The following is a 24,258-nucleotide window of genomic DNA, read 5'->3' as shown; positions in this document are numbered from 1 at the left end:
TATATACAGTAGATCAAGGTAGATACAGTAGATATAGGTAGATATAGGTAGATATAGGTAGATATAGGTAGATACTGTAGATATAGGTAGATATAGGTAGATACGGTAGATACAGTAGATCAAGGTAGATACAGTAGATATAGGTAGATATAGGTAGATATAGGTAGATACAGTAGATATAGTAGATATAGGTAGATATAGATACAGTAGATACAGTAGATACAGTAGATACAGTAGATATAGGTAGATATGTAGATACAGTAGATATAGGTAGATACTGTAGATACAGTAGATATAGGTAGATACAGTAGATATAGGTAGATATAGGTAGATACAGTAGATATATATATAGGTAGATACAGTAGATATAGGTAGATACAGTAGATACAGTAGATATAGGTAGATAGAGTAGATATAGGTAGATAGTAGATATAGGTAGATACAGTAGATATAGGTAGATACAGTAGATATAGGTAGATATAGGTAGATACAGTAGATATAGGTAGATATAGGTAGATACAGTAGATATAGGTAGATACAGTAGATATAGGTAGATACTGTAGATATAGGTAGATACGGTAGATATAGGTAGATACTGTAGATACTGTAGATATAGGTAGATACAGTAGATACAGTAGATATGTGTAGATACAGTAGATATAGGTAGATATAGTAGATATAGGTAGATATAGGTGTATATATAGGTAGATACTGTAGATATAGGTAGATACGGTAGATATAGGTAGATACTGTAGATACTGTAGATATAGGTAGATACAGTAGATACAGTAGATATGGGTAGATACAGTAGATATGGGTAGATACAGTAGATATAGGTAGATACAGTAGATACAGTAGATAGTAATCCCTCTCACCCCCTTAAAAGATTTAGATGCACTACTGTTCCACTGGATGTCATAAGGTGAATGCACCAATTTGTAAGTCGCTCTGGATAAGAGCGTCTGCTAAATGACTTAAATGTAAATGTAAATGTGATATAGGTAGTTACAGTAGATACAGTAGATATAGGTAGATACTGTAGATATAGTAGATATAGGTAGATATAGGTAGATACAGTAGATATAGGTAGTTACAGTAGATACAGTAGATATAGGTAGATACAGTAGATATAGTAGATATAGGTAGATACAGTAGATATAGGTAGTTACAGTAGATATAGGTAGTTACAGTAGATACAGTAGATACAGTAGATACAGTAGATATAGGTAGTTACAGTAGATACAGTAGATACAGTAGATACAGTAGATATAGGTAGTTACAGTAGATACAGTAGATACAGTAGATATATATTAGATACAGTAGATACAGTAGATATATATTAGATACAGTAGATATGTAGATACAGTAGATATAGGTATATACAGTAGATATAGGTAGATACAGTAGATATAGGTAGATACAGTAGATATATATTAGATACAGTAGATACGGTAGATATATATTAGATACAGTAGATACATATTAGATACAGTAGATATATATTAGATACAGTAGATACAGTAGATATATATTAGATACAGTAGATACATATTAGATACAGTAGATATATATTAGATACAGTAGATACAGTAGATATATATTAGATACAGTAGATACGGTAGATATATATTAGATACAGTAGATACATATTAGATACAGTAGATATATATTAGATACAGTAGATACAGTAGATATAGGTAGATACAGTAGATACAGTAGATATAGGTAGATACAGTAGATATAGGTAGATACAGTAGATATATATTAGATACAGTAGATACGGTAGATATATATTAGATACAGTAGATACATATTAGATACAGTAGATATATATTAGATACAGTAGATACGGTAGATATATATTAGATACAGTAGATATATATTAGATACAGTAGATACATATTAGATACAGTAGATACATATTAGATACAGTAGATACAGTAGATATATATTAGATACAGTAGATACGGTAGATATAGGTAGATACTGTAGATATAGGTAGATACAGTAGATATATATTAGATACAGTAGATATATATTAGATACAGTAGATATAGGTAGATACAGTAGATATAGGTAGATACAGTAGATATAGGTAGATACAGTAGTTACAGTAGATACAGTAGATATCAGTAGATACAGTAGATACGGTAGATACAGTAGATATAGTAGATATAGGTAGATAGATATAGTAGATATAGGTAGATATAGGTAGATACAGTAGATCCAGTAGATATAGGTAGATACAGTAGATATAGGTAGATACAGTATATATGGGTAGATACAGTAGATATATATTAGATACAGTAGATATATGTAGATACAGTAGATACGGTAGATATATATTAGATACAGTAGATATATGTAGATACAGTAGATATAGGTAGATACAGTAGATATAGGTAGATACAGTATATATAGGTAGATACAGTAGTTACAGTAGATACAGTAGATATAGGTAGATACAGTAGATATAGGTAGATACAGTAGTTACAGTAGATACGGTAGATATAGGTAGATACAGTAGATATATATTAGATACAGTAGATATATGTAGATACAGTAGATATAGGTAGATACAGTAGATATAGGTAGATACAGTAGATATAGGTAGATACAGTAGATACGGTAGATACAGTAGATATAGGTAGATACAGTAGATAAATATAGGTAGATACATTAGATATAGGTAGATACAGTAGATATAGGTAGATACGGTAGATACAGTAGATATAGGTAGATACAGTAGATAAATATAGGTAGATACATTAGATATAGGTAGATACAGTAGATATAGGTAGATACGGTAGATACAGTAGATATAGGTAGATACAGGTAGATACAGTAGATATAGGTAGATATAGGTAGATACGGTAGATACAGTAGATATAGGTAGATACAGTAGATACTGTAGATATAGGTAGATACAGTAGATAAATATAGATATAGGTAGATACTGTAGATACGGTAGATACGGTAGATACAGTAGATATAGTAGATACAGGTAGATACAGTAGATACGGTAGATATAGGTAGATACGGTAGATACAGTAGATATAGGTAGATACAGTAGATACTGTAGATATAGGTAGATACAGTAGATAAATATAGATACAGGTAGATACAGTAGATATAGTAGATATAGGTAGATACAGTAGATATAGTAGATATAGGTAGATACAGTAGATATAGGTAGATACAGTAGATATAGGTAGATACAGTAGATATAGGTAGATATAGGTAGATACAGGTAGATACAGTAGATATAGGTAGATATAGGTAGATACGGTAGATCCAGTAGATACAGTAGATATAGTAGATATAGGTAGATACGGTAGATATAGGTAGATACTGTAGATACAGTAGATACAGTAGATATAGGTAGATATACTGTAGATATGGGTAGATACTGTAGATACTGTAGATACTGTAGATATAGGTAGATATAGGTAGATATAGGTAGATACAGTAGATATAGGTAGATATAGTAGATATAGGTAGATATAGTAGATATAGGTAGATACAGTAGATATAGGTAGATACAGTAGATAAATATAGATACAGGTAGATACAGTAGATATAGGTAGATACTGTAGATATAGGTAGATACAGTAGATAAATATAGATACAGGTAGATACAGTAGATATAGTAGATACTGTAGATACAGTAGATACGGGTAGATATAGGTAGATACAGTAGATAAATATAGATACAGGTAGATACAGTAGATATAGTAGATACAGTAGATATAGTAGATATAGGTAGATACAGTAGATATAGTAGATATAGGTAGATACAGTAGATACTGTAGATATAGGTAGATATACTGTAGATATGGGTAGATACTGTAGATACTGTAGATATTGTAGATACAGTAGATATAGTAGATATAGGTAGATATATGTAGATATAGGTAGATACAGTAGATATAGGTAGATACAGTAGATATAGTAGATATAGGTAGATACAGGTAGATACAGTAGATACGGTAGATATAGGTAGATACAGTAGATATAGGTAGATACAGTAGATGTAGGTAGATATAGGTAGATACAGTAGATACAGTAGATATAGGTAGATACAGTAGATATAGTAGATATAGTAGATATAGGTAGATATAGGTAGATACAGTAGATATAGGTAGATACAGTAGATATAGTAGATACAGTAGATATAGTAGATATAGGTAGATACAGTAGATATAGGTAGATACAGTAGATATAGGTAGATACAGTAGATATAGTAGATATAGGTAGATACAGTAGATATAGGTAGATACAGTAGATATAGGTAGATACAGTAGATATAGGTAGATACAGTAGATATAGTAGATACAGTAGATACGGTAGATATAGGTAGATACAGTAGATATAGGTAGATACAGTAGATGTAGGTAGATATAGGTAGATACAGTAGATACAGTAGATATAGGTAGATACAGTAGATATAGTAGATATAGTAGATATAGGTAGATACAGTAGATATAGGTAGATACAGTAGATATAGTAGATACAGTAGATACAGTAGATATAGTAGATATAGGTAGATACAGTAGATATAGGTAGATACAGTAGATATAGGTAGATACAGTAGATATAGTAGATATAGTTAGATACAGTAGATATAGGTAGATACAGTAGATATAGTAGATATAGTAGATATAGGTAGATACAGTAGATATAGGTAGATACAGTAGATATAGTAGATACAGTAGATACGGTAGATACAGTAGATACAGTAGATATAGGTAGATACAGTAGATATAGTAGATATAGGTAGATACAGTAGATATAGGTAGATACTGTAGATATAGTAGATATAGGTAGATACAGTAGATATAGGTAGATACAGTAGATATAGGTAGATACAGTAGATATAGTAGATATAGTAGATATAGGTAGATACAGTAGATATAGGTAGATACAGTAGATATAGTAGATACAGTAGATACAGTAGATATAGGTAGATACAGTAGATATAGTAGATATAGGTAGATACAGTAGATATAGGTAGATACTGTAGATATAGTAGATATAGGTAGATACAGTAGATATAGGTAGATACAGTAGATATAGGTAGATACAGTAGATATAGTAGATATAGTAGATACAGTAGATATAGTAGATACAGTAGATACAGTAGATACAGTAGATACAGTAGATACAGTAGATATAGGTAGATACAGTAGATATAGTAGATATAGGTAGATACAGTAGATATAGGTAGATACGGTAGATACTGTAGATACAGTAGATACAGTAGATATAGGTAGATATAGTAGATATAGTAGATATAGGTAGATATAGTAGATATAGGTAGATACAGTAGATACTGTAGATACAGTAGATACTGTAGATATAGGTAGATATACTGTAGATATGGGTAGATACTGTAGATACTGTAGATACTGTAGATATGGGTAGATACAGTAGATATAGGTAGATACAGTAGATATGGGTAGATATAGTAGATATGGGTAGATACTGTAGATACAGTAGATACTGTAGATATAGGTAGATGTACTGTAGATATGGGTAGATATAGTAGATATGGGTAGATACTGTAGATAATGTAGATACTGTAGATATAGGTAGTAGATATAGGTAGATACAGTAGATATAGGTAGATACAGTAGATATAGGTAGATACAGTAGTAGATATAGGTAGATATAGCAGATATAGATACTGTAGATATAGGTAGATACAGTAGATATAGTAGATATACAGTAGATACAGTAGATACAGTAGATATAGTAGATATAGGTAGATACAGTAGATATAGTAGATACAGTAGATATAGTAGATATAGATAGGTAGATACAGTAGATATAGTAGATACAGATATAGTAGATATAGGTAGATACAGTAGATATATGGGTAGATATAGGTAGATAGTAGATATAGATACAGATAGATATAGTAGATATAGGTAGATACAGTAGATATAGTATATACAGTAGATACAGTAGATATAGTAGATAGATAAATATAGATACAGTAGAGTAGATAGGTAGATAGTAGATATAGTAGATATAGGTAGATACAGTAGATATAGATACTGTAGATATATAGTAGATATAGGTAGAGACTGTAGATACAGTAGATATTGTAGATACAGTAGATATAGTAGATAGTAGATGTAGATATAGGTAGATACAGTAGATATAGGTAGATACAGTAGATACAGGTAGATACAGGTAGATACAGTAGATATAGTAGATAGGTAGTAGAGTAGATATAGGTAGATACAGTAGATACAGTAGATAGGTAGATATACTGTAGAGGTAGATACAGTAGATACAGTAGATATGTAGATACAGTAGATATAGTAGATATAGTAGATATAGGTAGATATAGGTAGATACAGTAGATATAGGTAGATACAGTAGATACTACAGTAGATACAGTAGATACAGTAGATATAGGTAGATACAGTAGATATAGGTAGATATAGGTAGATATAGTAGATATAGTAGATATAGGTAGATACAGTAGATACAGTAGATAGATACAGTAGATACAGTAGATGTAGGTAGATATAGGTAGATACAGTAGATACATATATAGGTAGATACAGTAGATATATAGTAGATATAGTAGATATAGGTAGATACAGTAGATATAGTAGATACAGTAGATACAGTAGATATAGTAGATATAGTAGATACAGTAGATATAGGTAGATACAGTAGATATAGGTAGATACAGTAGATATAGTAGATATAGTTAGATACAGTAGATATAGGTAGATACAGTAGAGATACAGGTAGATACAGTAGATATAGTAGATATAGATATAGTAGATACAGTAGATATAGGTAGATATAGTAGATATAGGTAGATACAGTAGATATAGGTAGATACAGTAGATATGGGTAGATATGTAGATACAGTAGATACAGTAGATATAGTAGATACAGTAGATATGTAGATATAGGTAGATACAGTAGATATAGGTAGATACTGTAGATATAGTAGATATGTAGATACAGTAGATAGTAGATACAGTAGATATAGATACAGTAGATATAGGTAGATACAGTAGATATAGTAGATATAGTAGATACAGTAGATATAGTAGATACAGTAGATACAGTAGATACAGTAGATACAGTAGATACAGTAGATATAGTAGATATAGGTAGATACAGTAGATATAGTAGATATAGGTAGATACAGTAGATATAGGTAGATACGGTAGATACTGTAGATATAGTAGATACAGTAGATATAGGTAGATATAGTAGATATAGTAGATATAGGTAGATACAGTAGATATAGTAGATACAGTAGATACTGTAGATAGATACTGTAGATATAGGTAGATATACTGTAGATATGGGTAGATACTGTAGATACTGTAGATACTGTAGATATGGGTAGATACAGTAGATATAGGTAGATACAGTAGATATGGGTAGATATAGTAGATATGGGTAGATACTGTAGATACAGTAGATACTGTAGATATAGGTAGATGTACTGTAGATATGGGTAGATATAGTAGATATGGGTAGATACTGTAGATAATGTAGATACTGTAGATATGGGTAGATATGGGTAGATATAGGTAGATACTGTAGATATGGGTAGATACTGTAGATATAGGTAGATATAGTAGATATGGGTAGATACTGTAGATATGGGTAGATATAGGTAGATATAGGTAGATACAGTAGATACAGTAGATATGGGTAGATATGGGTAGATATGGGTAGATACAGTAGATACTGTAGATATAGGTAGATACTGTAGATACAGCAGATATGGGTAGATACAGTAGATATAGGTAGATACTGTAGATATGGGTAGATATAGTAGATATAGGTAGATACTGTAGATATAGTAGATAGGGGTAGATATAGGTAGATATAGTAGATATAGGTAGATACTGTAGATACTGTAGATATAGTAGATATGGGTAGATATAGTAGATATAGGTAGATACTGTAGAAATGGTTAGATATAGTAGATATGGGTAGATATAGGTAGATACTGTAGATACTGTAGATATAGGTAGATACTGTAGATACTGTAGATATAGGTAGATACTGTAGATATAGTTAGATACTGTAGATATAGGTAGATACTGTAGATACAGTAGATATGGGTAGATATAGTAGATATGGGTAGATACAGTAGATATAGGTAGATATGGGTAGATACAGTAGATATAGGTAGATACTGTAGATACTGTAGATATAGGTAGATACTGTAGATATGGGTAGATACAGTAGATACTGTAGATACTGTAGATATAGGTAGATATAGGTAGATACTGTAGATACTGTAGATATAGGTAGATATAGGTAGATACTGTAGATACTGTAGATACAGTAGATACAGTAGATATAGGTAGATACTGTAGATACAGTAGATATAGGTAGATACTGTAGATACAGTAGATATAGGTAGATATAGGTAGATATAGGTAGATATAGGTAGATACTGTAGATATAGGTAGATACTGTAGATATAGGTAGATACTGTAGATACTGTAGATACTGTAGATATAGGTAGATATAGGTAGATACTGTAGATACAGTAGATATAGTAGATACTGTAGATATAGGTAGATACAGTAGATATAGGTAGATACGGTAGATACTGTAGATACAGTAGATACAGTAGATATAGGTAGATATAGGTAGATACTGTAGATATGGGTAGATACAGTAGATATAGGTAGATACAGTAGATATAGGTAGATATTGGTAGCTACAGTAGATATGGGTAGATTTTGGTAGCTACAGTAGATATATATATATTGGATAAAGTATGTATAGGTAGATACTGGGTAGAAATAGTAGATATTGGTAGATACTTTAGATATAGTAGATTTTGGTACCTACAGTAGATATATATTAGATACAGTATGTATAGGTAGATACTGGGTAGATACTGTAGATATAGTAGATACAGTAGATATGGGTAGATACTGTAGATATAAGTAGATATAGGTAGATTTTGGTAGCTACAGTAGATATATATTAGATACAGTATGTATAGGTAGATACTGGGTAAATACTGGGTAGATACTGTAGATATAGTAGATACAGTAAATATGGTGTGACACAGACAACGACACAGAGTTACACATGGAATAAACAAACATACAGTCAATAATACAATAGAGTCTATATACAGTGTGTGCAAATGAAGTAGGATACGGGGTATGTCAATAAATAGGTCATAGTTGCAGTATGGCAAATTAAACACTGGTAGATGTGCAGAAGATGAAGTAGCGGTACTGGGCTGCAAAGGAGCTAAATAAATAACAGTAAGGGGATGTGGAAGTTGGATGGGATATTTACAGATGGGCAGTGTACAGGTGCAGTGATCTGTGAGCTGCTCTGACAGCTTAAAGCTAGTGAGGGAGATATGAGTCTCCAGCTTCAGTGATTTTTGCAGTTTGTTCCAGTCATTGGCAGCAGAGAACTGGAAGGAAAGGCAGCCAAAGGAGGAATTGGCTTTGAGTACAGGAGGGGGCTGAGAACACACCCCTGTGGGGCCCCCGTGTATATAACAACCAGATTAATTATTTGAAAAATGAATCAGCAGATTATATGTAATCTTTTTTAAATCTACAGTTGGAAGTGAACTTAATAGGCACACTTATCCTATAGATTGTGAGTAGGCCTATATGTCTCCCACTTGAATCTTCTCTTTGTGCCAGACCAGGTTCAAACGCCTTCCGTTTCATTTTTCTATATTTATTTCGATGTATTTTTTTACAGCTCTAGGGTTATTAATTAGAGGTCGACCGATTATGATTTTTCAACGCCGATACCAATACCGATTATTGGAGGACGAAAAAAAGCTGATACCAATTTGTCGGACAATTTTTAAAATGTATTTGTAATAATGACAATTACAACAATACTGAATGAACACTTATTTTAACTTAATATAATACATCAATAAAATCAATTTAGCCTCAAATAAATAATGAAACATGTTTAATTTGTTTTAAATAATGCAAAAACAAAGTGTTGGAGAAGAAAGTAAAAGTGCAATATGTGCCATGTAAGAAAGCTAACGTTTCAGTTCCTTGTTCAGAACATGAGAACATATGAAAGCTGGTGGTTCCATTTAACATGAGTCTTCAATATTCCCAGGTAAGAAGTTTTAGGTTGTAGTTATTATAGGAATTATTGGACTATTTCCCTCTATACCATTTGTATTTCATATACCTTTGACTATTGGATGTTCTTATAGGCACTTTAGTATTGCCAGTGTAACAGTATAGCTTCCGTCCCTTTCCTTGCTCCTCCCTGGGCTCGAACCAGGAACACAACGACAACAGCCACCCTCGAAGCAGCGTTACCCATGCAGAGCAAGGGGAACAACTACTTCAAGTCTCAGAGCGAGGGATGTTTGAAATGCTATTAGCGCGCACCCCGCTAACTAGCTAGCCATTTCACATCACATCGTTACACCAGCCTAATCTTGGTTAGTTGATAGGCTTTATGTCATAAACAGCAGAGCTGCTGGCAAAACGCACAAAATTGCTGTTTGAATGAATGCTTATGAGCCTGCTGGTGCCTACCACCGCTCAGTCAGACTGCTCTATCAAATCATAGACTTAATTATAACATAATAACACACAGAAATGCGAGGTCATTAATGTAGTCAAATCCGGAAACTATCATCTCGAAAACAAGACATTTATTCTTTCAGTGAAATACAGAACCGTTCGGTTCGAGTGGCATCCATCAGTCTAAATATTCCTGTTACATAAATTACATTGCACAACCTTCAATGTTATGTCACAATTACGTAGTTTTGTTGCATATACCCTGACTCTGCGTGCAATGAACGCAAGAGAAGTGACACAATTTCACCTGGTTAATATTGCCTGCTAACCAGGTTCAAAAATATATACTTCCGTGTATTGATTTTAAGAAAGGCATTGATCTTTATGATTAGGTACACGTTGGAGCAATGACAGTCCTTTTTCGCGAATGCGCACTGCATCGATTAAATGCAACGCAGGACACGCTAGATAAACTAGTAATATGATCAACCATGTGTAGTTATAACTAGTGATTATGATTGATTAAGTTTAATGCTAGCTAGCAACTTACCTTGGCTTCTTACTGCATTCGCGTAACAGGTGGGCTCCTCGTGAGCCCGGTGGTTAGAGTGCTGGACTACTTACCATAAGGTTGCAAGATTGAATCACTGAGCTGACAAGGTAAAAATCTGTCATTCTGCCCCTGAACAAGGCAGTTAACCCACCGTTCCTAGGCCGTCATTGAAAATAAGAATGTGTTCTTAATTGACTTGCCTGGTTAAATAAAGGTAAAATAAAGGTGTAAAAATATAAATATATTTTTGTCAAAATCGGTGTCCAAAATTACCGATTTCCGATTGTCTTGAAAACTTGATATCGTCCCAATTAATCGTCCCCACCTCTATTATTAATATTGCTTGGATAACCTCATCTACTCTTATGTATTGATTTATGTTTTATTATACTGGCACTGAACTATCAGCAGCATACCACCCTGCATACCACTGCTGGCTTGTTTCTGAAGCTAAGCAGGGTTGGTCCTGGTCGGTCCCTGGATGGGAGACCAGATGCTGCTGGAAGTGGTGTTGGAGGGCCAGTAGGAGGCACTCTTTCTCTGGTCTAAATAATATCCCATTGCCCCAGGGCAGTGAGGGGTCATTGCTCTGTGTGGGGTGCTGTCTTTCAGATGGGACGTTAAACGGGTGTCCTGACACTGGTCATTAAAGATCCCATGGCACTTATCATAAGAGTAGGGGTGTTCACCCCGGTGTCCTGGCTAAATTCCCAAATCTGGCCCTCAAACCATCATGGTCACCTATTCATCCCCTGCTTCTAACTGGCTCATCCACCCTCCTCTCCCCTGTAACTATTCCCGGGGTCGTTGCTGTAAATGAGAACGTGTTCTCAGTCAACTGACCTGGTAAAACAAATCATCATTGTAATGTTTGTTTGTGTCAGTTAAATCTGTAAGGGATGGGTTGCCAACTGGTGATTTGACAGAAGAAAAAAAAAAGTAGTTCTTTCACACACACAAACAATGTTTATCAGGCATCTGAAAATCCCCTGTTCTAAAGCATGTCAAAACTAAATAATATGAATAGCTGCAGATGTTTCTGTATAATCTCTAGAAATGTGCTTCAATAGATGAACCAAGAATGATCAACTTGGTATGTGTGTCTGTTTGTCCCTTCCAGGTGAACCCTGTCTGTCTGTCTGTCTGTCTGTCTCTGTCTGTCTGTTTGTCCCTCCCAGGTGAACCTGTCTGTCTGTCTGTCTGTCTGTCTGTTTGTCCCTCCCAGGTGAACCCTGTCTGTCTGTCTGTCTGTCTGTTTGTCCCTTCCAGGTGAACCCTGTCTGTCTGTCTGTCTGTCTGTCTGTCTGTCTGTCTGTCTGTCTCTGTCTCTGTCTCTGTCTAACTGTCTGTTTGTCCCTTCCAGGTGAACCCTGTCTGTCTGTCTGTCTCTGTCTAACTGTCTGTTTGTCCCTCCCAGGTGAACCATGTCTGTCTGTCTGTCTCTGTCTCTGTCTAACTGTCTGTTTGTCCCTCCCAGGTGAAGTCTGTCTGTCTGTCTGTCTGTCTGTCTGTTTGCCCCTCCCAGGTGAACCCTGTCTGTTTGTCTGTCTGTCTTTCTATCTGTCTGTCTCTGTCTCTGTCTAACTGTCTGTTTGTCCCTCCCAGGTGAACCCAGACTACAACAACACATTTGTGTTTGAGAATGACTTCCCAGCCCTGCAGCCTAATGCTCCTGACCCAGGATATAACCAACATCCACTGTTCCAGTCTAAAGCAGCCAGGGGTGTCTGGTGAGGAAAACATTATCTCCAATCATCTTGGTGTTAATAACAACTCAGACAAGACAAATATAACCTATAATGTTTCTTTAAACACCTCTTGGGAGGCAAATTGAAGACAACATTATTCCTGCTTTAGTTTCTAATCAGCTATGGCCACTAGGTGGCGACGCTGTCTAAAGAATCCAAGACCAGACCTTGAGGATCTCAAAGCTGAGGATATATTGGCATGTAGCCCAGACACAAGGTGCCTACCTACTGCCAGCAGTTTAACATGCTGAATTATTAAAGAAACTACGAGGCCTTTTCACACTGCATTCTCTGAGCCCAGGACTTTTTTTACCCTGTTTTCTCCCCGATTTCATGGTATCCTATTGGTATTTACAGTTTTGTTTCATCGCTGCAACTCCCTTACGAACTCGGTCGAGAGCCATGCGTCTTCCGCAACACAACCCAACCAAGCCGCACTGCTTCTTGACACGATGCCCACTTAACCCGGAAGCCAGCCGCACCAATGTGTCGGAGGAAACACCATGCACCTGGCGATCGTGTCTGCGTGCACTGCGCCCGGTTCGCCACAAGAGTTACTAGTGCGTGACAAGGGCATCCCTGCCGGCCAAACCCTCCCCTAACCCGGACACTGGGACAATTGTGCGCCGCCCCATGGGTCTCCTGGACATGGCTGATTACGGCAGAGCCTGGACTCGAACCCATAGTCTCTAGTGGCACAGCTAGAGACCACTGCGCCACTCGGGAGGTCCTAGGGTAGAATATTTTATATTATGGTATGTATGGTAGGCTATTTTATGTTATGTAGGGTAGGGTTGGTAGGGTAGGATATTTTATGGTAGGGTAGAATATTTTATGTTATGTAGGGTAGGGTAGGATATTTTATATTATGGTAGGGTATAATATTTTATGTTATGGTATAGTAGGGTAGGGTAGGATATTTTATATTATGGTAGGGTATAATATTTTATGTTAAGGTAGGGTTGGTAGAGTAAGATATTTTATGTTAGGGTAGGGTAATTAAGCTGCCAGTTGAGGACTGCCTAGAAGGCCAGCATCCCGGAATCGCCTCTTCACTATTGACATTGAGACTGGTGTTTTGTGGGTACTATTTAATGAAGCTGCCAGTTGAGGACTTGTGAGGCGTTTGTTTCTCAAACTAGACACTCTAATGTACTTGCAACCGCACAGTTAACTAGTCCAACGCTCTAACCATTGCACTCCACGTGTAGCCTGCCTGTTACACGAATGCAGTAGAAGCCAAGGCAAATGGTTAGCTAGCATTAAACTTATCTTATAAAAAACAATCAATCATAATCACTAGTTATAACTACTAAACCAGTTTTGCAGGCAATATTAACCAGGTGAAATTGTGTCACTTCTCTTGCGTTCATTGCACGCAGAGTCAGGGTATATGCAACAGTTTGGGCTGCCTCGCTCATTGCGAACTAATTTGCCAGAATTTTATGTAATTATGACATAACATTGAAGGTTGTGCAATGTAACAGGAATATTTAGACTTAGGGATGTCACCCGTTAGATAAAATACCGAACTGTTCTGTAATTCACTGAAATATTCGATGATATTAATGACCAAAGGCTCGTATTTCTGTGTGTTATTATGCTGTAATTAAGTCTGATTTGATAGAGCAGTCTGACTGAACAGCAGCAGGCCCGTAATCATTCATTCAAACAGCACTTTGGTGCGTTTTGCCAGCAGCTCTTCGCAAGCACAGCGCTGTTTAAGACTTCAAGCCTATCAGCCTAATGGCTGGTGTAACCAATGTGAAATGGCTAGCTAGTTAGCTGGGTGTGCGCTAATACTGTTTCAAACGTCACTCGCTTTTAGATTTGGAGTAGTTATTCCCCCTGCGCTGCAAGGGCCGCGGTTTTTGTGGGGCGATGGATAACGATGCTTCGAGAGTGTTCCACTGTTCCTAGGCCGTCATTGAAAATAAGAATTTGTTCTTAACTGACTTGCCTAGTTAAATAAAGGTAAAATAAATATCTATCCATCTGCCTGCCTACCTACCTACATATATACATAGTGTTGAAGTCTGAAGATAGGTAGGAGTCATTACTTAGGTAGGAGTCATTAAAACTCTTTTTTTCAACCACTCCACAAATTTCTTGTTAACAAACTATAGTTTTGCCAAATCGGTTAGGACATCTACTTTGTGCATGACACAAGTAATTCTTACAATAATTGTTTACAGACAGATTATTTCATTTATAAGTCACTGTGTCACAATTCCAGTGGGTCAGAGGTTTACATGCATTAAGTTGACTGTGCCTTTAAACAGCTTGGAAAATTCCAGAAAATTATGTCATGGCTTTAGAAGCTTCTGATAGGCTAATTGACATCATTTGAGTCAATTGGTGGTGTACCTGTGGATGTATTTCAAGGCCTACCTTCAAACTCAGTGCCTCTTTGCTTGACATCATGGGAAAATCAAAAGAAATCAGCTAAGACCTCAGAAAAATGTAGACCTCCACAAGTCTGGTTCATCCTTGGGAGCAATTTCTAAACGCTTGAAGGTACCATGTTCATCTGTACAAACGATAGTACGCAAGTATTAACACCATGGGACCACACAGCCATCATATCTCTCAGGAAAGGGACTCATTCTGTCTCCTACAGATGAAAGTAGTTTGGTGTGAAAAGTGCAAATCATTCCCAGAATAACAGCAAAGGACCTTGTGAAGATGCTGGAGGAAACAGGTACAAAAGTAAATATATCCACAGTAAAACGAGTCCAACATCGATATAACCTGAAAGGCCGCTCAGCAAGGAAGAAGCCACTGCTCCAAAACCGCCATAAAAACAGCCAGACTACAGTTTGCAACTGCACATGGGGACAAAGATCGTACTTTTTGCAGAAATGTCCATGGTCTGATGAAACAAAAATAGAACTGTTTGGCCATAATGACCATCGTTATGTTTGGAGGAAAAAGGGGGACGCTTGCAAGCCGAAGAACACCATCCCAACTGTGAAGCACGGGGGTGGCAGCATCATGTTGTGGGGGTGCTTTGCTGCAGGAGGGACTGGTGCACTTCACAAAATAGATGGCATCACGAGGGAGGAAAATTATGTGGATAGATTGAAGCAACATCTCAAGACATCAGTTAGGAAGTTAAAGCTTGGTCGCAAATGGGTCTTCCAAATGGACAATGACCCCAAGAAAACTTCCAAAGTTGTGGCAAAATGGCTTAAGGACAACGAAGTCAAGGTATTGGAGTGGCCATCACAAAGCCCTGACCTCAATCCTATAGAAAATGTGTGGGTAGAACTGAAAAAGCGTGTGCGAGTAAGGAGGCGTACAAAGCTGACTCAGTTACACCAGCTCTGTCAGGAATGGACCAAAATTCACCCAACTTATTGTGGGAAGCTTGTGGAAGGATACCTGAAACATTTGACCCAAGTTAAACAATTTAAAGGCAATGAGTGTATGTAAACTTCTGACCCACTGGGAATGTGATGAAAGAAAGTTTAAATAAATCATTCTCTCTACTATTATTCTGACATTTCACATTATTAAAATAAAGTGCTGATCCTAACTGACCTAAAATAGGGAATTTTTACTAGGATTAAATGTCAGGAATTCAGGAGTTTAAATGTATTTGGCTAAGGTGTATGTAATCCTCCGACTTCAACTGTATATATACAGTGGGGCAAAAAAAGTATTTAGTCAGCCACCAATTGTGCAAGTTCTCCCACTTAAAAAGATGAGAGAGGCCTGTATTTTTCATCAAATGTACACTTCAACTATGACAGACAAAGTGAGAAAAAAAAATTATGGTGGAAAAGAAGTATTTGGTCAACAACAAAAGTTTATCTCAATACTTTGTTATATACCCTTTGTTGGCAATGACAGAGGTCAAACGTTTTCTGTAAGTCTTCACGAGGTTTTCACACACTGTTGCTGGTATTTTGGCCCATTCCTCCATGCAGATCTCCTCTAGAGCAACACGGACTTTCAACTCCCTCCAAAGATTTTCTATGGGGTTGAGATCTGGAGACTGGCTAGGCCACTCCAGGACCTTGAAATGCTTCTTACGAAGCCACTCCTTCGTTGCCCGGGCGGTGTGTTTGAGATCATTGTCATGCTGAAAGACCCAGCCATGTTTCATCTTCAATGCCCTTGCTGAAGGGCATCTCACGATACATGGCCCCATTCATTCTTTCCTTTACACGGATCAGTCGTCCTGGTCCATTTGCAGAAAAACAGCTCCAAAGCATGATGTTTCCACCCCCATGCTTCACAGTAGGTATGGTGTTCTTTGGATGCAACTCAGCATTCTTTGTCCTCCAAACACGACGAGTTGAGTTTTTACCAAAACGTTATATTTTGGTTTCATCTGACCATATGACATTCTCCCAATCTTCTTCTGGATCATCGAAATGCTCTCTAGCAAACTTCAGACGGGCCTGGACATGTACTGGCTTAAGTAGGGGGACACGTCTGGCACTGCAGGATTTGAGTCCCTGGCGGCGTAGTGTGTTACTGATGGTAGGCTTTGTTACTTTGGTCCCAGCTCTCTGCAGGTCATTCACTAGGTCCCCCCGTGTGGTTCTGGGATTTTTGCTCACCGTTCTTGTGATCATTTTGACCCCACGGGGTGAGATCTTGCGTGGAGCCCCAGATCGAGGGAGATTATCAGTGGTCTTGTATGTCTTCCATTTCCTAATAATTGCTCCCTCCCACAGTTGATTTCTTCAAACCAAGCTGCTTACCTATTGCAGATTCAGTCTTCCCAGCCTGGTGCAGGTCTATAATTGTGTTTCTGGTGTCCTTTGACAGCTCTTTGGTCTTGACCATAGTGGAGTTTGGAGTGTGACTGTTTGAGGTTGTGGACAGGTGTCTTTTATACTGATAACAAGTTCAAACAGGTGCCATTAATACAGGTAACGAGTGGAGGACAGAGGAGCCTCTTAAAGAAGAAGTTACAGGTCTGTGAGAGCCAGAAATCTTGCTTGTTTGTAGGTGACCAAATAATTACTTTCCACCATAATTTGCCATAATCTTACAATGTGATTTTCTGGATTTTTTTTCTCATTTTGTCTGTCATAGTTGAAGTGTACCTATGATGAAAATTACAGGCCTCTCTCATCTTTTTAAGTGGGAGAACTTGCACAATTGGTGGCTGACTAAATACTTTTTTGCCCCACTGTACTGTACCAAGATTTTGATTTTTTTTACCGGGATTACGCAATGAAGTCGGGTACTTATTTCCATTGTGTCTCATATGTTTTGGTTATACTGTTCAATCTGCAGCCAGCTTTGACATTATTTTAAAAGTGGTGATGGTTTGTATGGCTTTGAGTTGATGTGGTAGTTTGTTCCACTCAACAGCACAGGCATATGACAAGGTCTTCTTACCAGATAGACTATTGTAGTTCATACAGTGAATATTACAGTATCTGCCTCTGGTATTATGCTGTTGGACATATCTAACAAATAAAAATAGTTGGATAGTTACCTGGGGGCTTGTTGTTACTCAGCAAGGTGATGTGATGTTGTTGTTTGTCAGCAAGGTGATGTGATGATGTTGTTTCTCAGCAAGGTGATGTGATGATGTTGTTTCTCAGCAAGGTGATGTGATGATGTTGTTTCTCAGCAAGGTGATGTGATGATGTTGTTTCTCAGCAAGGTGATGTGATGATGATGTTTGTCAGCTAGGTGATGTGATGATGTTGTTTCTCAGCAAGGTGATGTGATGATGTTGTTTCTCAGCAAGGTGATGTGATGATGATGTTTGTCAGCTAGGTGATGTGATGATGATGTTTGTCAGCTAGGTGATGTGATGATGATGTTTGTCAGCAAGGTGATGTGATGTTGTTGTTTGTCAGCAAGGTGATGTTGTTTATTGTTTGTTTGTCAGCAAGCTGATGTTGTTTATTGTTTGTTTGTCAGCAAGGTGATGTTGTTTATTGTTTGTTTGTCAGCAAGGTGATGTGATGTTGTCTGTCAGCAAGGTGATGTTGTTTATTGTTGTTGTTTGTTTGTCATCATGGTGATGTGATGTTGTTTGTCAGCTAGGTGATGTGATGTTGTTTGTCAGCAAGGTGATGTGATGTTGTTTGTCAGCTAGGTGATGTGATGTTGTTTGTCAGCTAGTGTCACGCCCTGGTCGTAATATATTGTTTTGTCTTCATTTATTTGGTTATTTTGGGCAGGCCAGGGTGTGACATGGGTTTATTGTGGTGTGTTTTGTCTTGGGGTTTTGTGGGGTATTGGGTTTGTGGCTTAGTGGGGTTATCTAGCAAAGTCTATGGCTGTCTGGAGTGGTTCTCAATCAGAGGCAGGTGGTTATCGTTGTCTCTGATTGGGAACCATATTTAGGCAGCCATATTCTTTGAGTGTTTTGTGGGTGATTGTTCCTGTCTTTGTGTTTGCACCAGATAGGGCTATTTCGGGTTTCACATTTCATTATTTTGTAGTTTCTTCATGTATAGTTTTTTCCTTCATTAAAATATCATGAATCATCATCACGCTGCATTTTGGTCCGACTCTCTTTCACAACAAGAAAGCCGTTACAGCTAGGTGATGTGATGTTGTTGGTCAGCTAGGTGATGTGATGTTGTTGGTCAGCTAGGTGATGTGATGTTGTTTGTCAGCAAGGTGATGTGATTTTGTTTGTCAGCTAGGTGATGTTGTTTGTCAGCAAGGTGATGTTGTTTGTCAGCTAGGTGATGTGATGTTTGTCAGCAAGGTGATGTTTGTCAGCAAGGTGATGTTGTTTGTCAGCAAGGTGATGTTGTTTGTCAACAAGGTGATGATGATGTTTGTCAGCTAGGTGATGTTGTTTGTCAGCAAGGTGATGATGATGTTTGTCAGCTAGGTGATGATGATGTTTGTCAGCAAGGTGATGTTTGTCAGCAAGGTGATGTGATGTTTGTCAGCAAGGTGATGTGATGTTTGTCAGCAAGGTGATGTTTGTCAGCAAGGTGATGTTGTTTGTCAGCAAGGTGATGTTGTTTGTCAGCAAGGTGATGTGATGTTTGTCAGCAAGGTGATGTTGTTTGTCAGCAAGGTGATGTTGTTTGTCAGCAAGGTGATGTTGTTTGTCCGCAAGGTGATGTTGTTTGTCAGCAAGGTGATGTTGTTTGTCAGCAAGGTGATGTTCTTTGTCAGCAAGGTGATGTGATGTTTGTCAGCAAGGTGATGTGATGTTTGTCAGCAAGGTGATATGATGTTGTTTGTCAGCAAGGTGATGATGATGATGTTGTTTGTCAACAAGGTGATGATGATGTTTGTCAGCAAGGTGATGATGATGATGTTGTTTGTCAACAAGGTGATGATGATGATGTTGTTTGTCAACAAGGTGATGATGATGTTTGTCAACAAGGTGATGATGATGATGATGTTTGTCAACAAGGTGATGATGTTTGTCAGCAAGGTGATGGTGATGATGATGTTTGTCAGCAAGGTGATGATGATGATGATGTTTGTCAGCAAGGTGATGTGATGATGATGTTTGTCAGTAAGGTGATGATGATGTTTGTCAGCAAGGTGATGTGATGATGATGTTTGTCAACAAGGTGATGATGATGTTTGTCAACAAGGTGATGATGATGTTTGTCAGCAAGGTGATGATGATGATGATGTTTGTCAACAAGGTGATGATGATGATGATGTTTGTCAACAAGGTGATGATGATGTTTGTCAGCAAGGTGATGTGATGATGATGTTTGTCAGCAAGGTGATGATGATGATGATGTTTGTCAACAAGGTGATGATGATGTTTGTCAGCAAGGTGATGTGATGATGATGTTTGTCAGCAAGGTGATGTGATGATGATGTTTGTCAGCAAGGTGATGTGATGATGATGTTTGTCAGCAAGGTGATGATGATGTTTGTCAGCAAGGTGATGATGATGATGATGTTTGTCAGCAAGGTTATGTGATTTTGTTTCTCAGTAAGGTTATGCAATGTGGTTTGTCAGCAAGGTGATGTTGTTTATTGTTGTTGTTTGTTTGTCAGCAAGGTGATGTGTTTCCACCCCTGGTCTGACGTCACACTGCCTCTCATGACGCTTCCTGACATCATCAAAGTGATTGACAAGTGGGCAGAACTGATGGTGGATCTAGGCTCCACCTACCCCTGGGTCCAGGTAAGGTCTGGTCTACAAAGTGACTGAGTAGGAGTGCTGGTCTAGGATCAGGTCCCCCAGTCCATATCATCTTATTCAGTATGATTAAAAGGGAGAACGGATCAGAGATCAGCACTCCTACTTTGATACATCTGTCTCCAGGTGTTAATCCTGTTATTCCCTTTATGGCTTTCTCACCCTGGGAAGCACGAGGGCAGAGGAGGGTTGCTGTCAACATGAACGGATACAACAAACCATAGAGAAGGCCTTCAGCCAGGAGATTCACAGACCATAGAGAAGGCCTTCAGCCAGGAGATTCACAGACCATAGAGAAGGCCTTCAGCCAGGAGATTCACAGACCATAGAGAAGGCCTTCAGCCAGGAGATTCACAGACCATAGAGAAGGCCTTCAGCCAGGAGATTCACAGACCATAGAGAAGGCCTTCAGCCAGGAGATTCACAGACCATAGAGAAGGCCTTCAGCCAGGAGATTCACAGACCATCGGATGTTAAATCCAATTGATTAGGCGTACACATTTTGCAGATGTTATCGCAGGTGAAATGCTGATGTTTCTATCCTCAAGAGGGCAGGATAGCTAACAATACAAAACAATACACACACATATCAGAACGAGTCCGGCATAACATACATACATCCATGCATGTATATATTGGTGTGTATAGACAGTATATGAATAGAAAAGGTATGTACAGATGTAGTTATATAGGATGGGTTAGGGTTAGACAGTATAGACAGTAGTTATATAGGATGGTGTGTATAGACAGTAGTTATATAGGATGGTGTGTAGAGAGAGTAGTTATTTAGGATGGTGTGTATAGACAGTAGTTATTTAGGATGGTGTGTATAGACAGTAGTTATTTAGGATGGTGTGTATAGAGAGTAGTTATTTAGGATGGTGTGTGTAGAGAGAGTAGTTATTTAGGATGGTGTGTATAGACAGTAGTTATACAGGATGGTGTGTATAGACAGTAGTTATATAGGATGGTGTGTAGAGAGAGTAGTTATTTAGGATGGTGTGTATAGACAGTAGTTATGTAGGATGGTGTGTATAGACAGTAGTTATACAGGATGGTGTGTATAGACAGTAGTTATATAGGATGGTGTGTAGAGAGAGTAGTTATTTAGGATGGTGTGTATAGACAGTCGTTATTTAGGATGGTGTGTATAGACAGTAGTTATTTAGGATGGTGTGTATATACAGTAGTTATTTAGGATGGTGTGTATAGACAGTAGTTATAGAGGATGGTGTGTGTAGACAGTATAGGCAGTAGTTATATAGGATGGTGTGTATAGACAGTATAGACAGTAGTTATATAGGATGATGTGTATAGACAGTAGTTATATAGGATGGTGTGTATAGACAGTAGTTATATAGGATGGTGTGTATAGACAGTAGTTATAAATGATGGTGTGTATAGACAGTAGTTATAAAGGATGGTGTGTATAGACAGTAGTTATATAGGATGGTGTGTATAGACAGTAGTTATATAGGATGGTTTGTAGAGACAGTAGTTGTAGAGGATGGTGTGTATAGACAGTTATGTAGGATGGTGTGTATAGACAGTAGTTATATAGGATGGTGTGTATAGACAAAGTCAGTAGTTATATAGGATGGTGTGTATAGACAGTAGTTATATAGGATGGTGTGTTTAGACAGTATAGACAGTAGTTATATAGGATGGTGTGTATAGACAGCAGTTATATAGGATGGTGTGTATAGACATAGACAGTAGTTATGTAGGATGGTGTGTATAGACATAGACAGTAGTTATATAGGATGGTGTGTATAGACAGTAGTTATATAGGATGGTGTGTATAGACAGTAGTTATTTGGGATGGTGTGTATAGACAGTAGTTATATAGGATGGTGTGTATAGACAGTAGTTAAACAGGATGGTGTGTATAGACAGTAGTTATATAGGATGGTGTGTATAGACAGTAGTTATTTGGGATGGTGTGTAGAGAGAGGAGTTATACAGGATGGTGTGTATAGACAGTATAGACAGTAGTTATATAGGATGGTGTGTATAGACAGTATAGACAGTAGTTATATAGGATGGTGTGTATAGACAGTAGTTATATAGGATGGGGTGTATAGACAGTAGTTAAATAGGATGGTGTGTATAGACAGTAGTTATATAAGATGGTGTGTATAGACCTAGACAGTAGTTATATAGGATGGTGTGTATAGACAGTAGTTATATAGGATGGTGTGTATAGACAGTAGTTATTTAGGATGGTGTGTATAGACAAAGACAGTAGTTATATAGGATGGTGTGTATAGACAAAGACAGTAGTTATATAGGATGGTGTGTATAGACAGTAGTTATATAGGATGGTGTGTATAGACAGTAGTTATATAGGATGGTGTGTATAGACAGTAGTTATATATGATGGTGTGTATAGACAGTAGTTATATAGGATGGTGTGTATAGACAGTAGTTATATAGGATGGTGTGTATAGACAGTAGTATATAGGATGGTGTGTATAGACAGTAGTATATAGGATGGTGTGTATAGACAGTAGTTATATATGATGGTGTGTATAGACAGTAGTTATATAGGATGGTGTGTATAGACAGTAGTATATAGGATGGTGTGTATAGACAGTAGTTATATAGGATTGTGTGTATAGACAGTAGTTATATAGGATGGTGTGTTTAGACAGTATAGACAGTAGTTATATAGGATGGTGTGTATAGACAGTAGTTATATAGGATGGTGTGTATAGACAGTAGTTATATAGGATGGTGTGTTTAGACAGTATAGACAGTACTTATATAGGATGGTGTGTATAGACAGTAGTTCTATAGGATGGTGTGTATAGACAGTAGTTTTATAGGATGGCTTGTATAGACAGTATAGACAGTAGTTATATAGGATGGTGTGTATAGACAGTAGTTATACAGTAGATAGGATGGTGTGTATAGACAGTAGTTATATAGGATGGTGTGTATAGACAGTAGTTATATAGGATGGTGTGTATAGACAGTAGTTTTATAGGATGGTGTGTATAGACAGTAGTTATATAGGATGGTGTGTATAGACAGTAGTTATATAGGATGGTGTGTATAGACAGTAGTTATATAGGATGGTGTGTATAGACAGTAGTTATATAGGATGGTGTGTATAGACAGTAGTTATATAGGATGGTGTGTATAGACATAGACAGTAGTTATATAGGATGGTGTGTATAGACAGTAGTTATATAGGATGGTGTGTATAGACAGTAGTTATACAGGATGGTGTGTATAGACAGTAGTTATATAGGATGGTGTGTATAGACTGTATAGGATGGTGTGTATAGACTGTATAGGATGGTG

At 37.1% G+C, this 24,258-nt stretch overlaps 1 protein-coding gene across 1 annotated transcript in view; it reads left to right on the top strand.

The window, feature by feature from the left end:
* The window catches only part of LOC135563727 (galactose-1-phosphate uridylyltransferase-like), a 60,171-nt gene that overhangs the window by 12,445 nt on the left and 23,468 nt on the right, over window positions 1–24,258 (top strand). Inside the window, exons 3-4 of the mRNA XM_065006845.1 lie at window positions 12,697–12,821; window positions 20,805–20,934. Coding sequence (XP_064862917.1) covers window positions 12,697–12,821; window positions 20,805–20,934 — 255 coding nt within the window. The remainder of the gene's footprint in view (window positions 1–12,696; window positions 12,822–20,804; window positions 20,935–24,258) is intronic.

Source organism: Oncorhynchus nerka, linkage group LG22 (assembly GCF_034236695.1).
Source record: "Oncorhynchus nerka isolate Pitt River linkage group LG22, Oner_Uvic_2.0, whole genome shotgun sequence".
Classification (NCBI taxonomy): domain Eukaryota; kingdom Metazoa; phylum Chordata; class Actinopteri; order Salmoniformes; family Salmonidae; genus Oncorhynchus; species Oncorhynchus nerka.
This window is presented reverse-complemented; position numbering and strand designations above follow the sequence as displayed.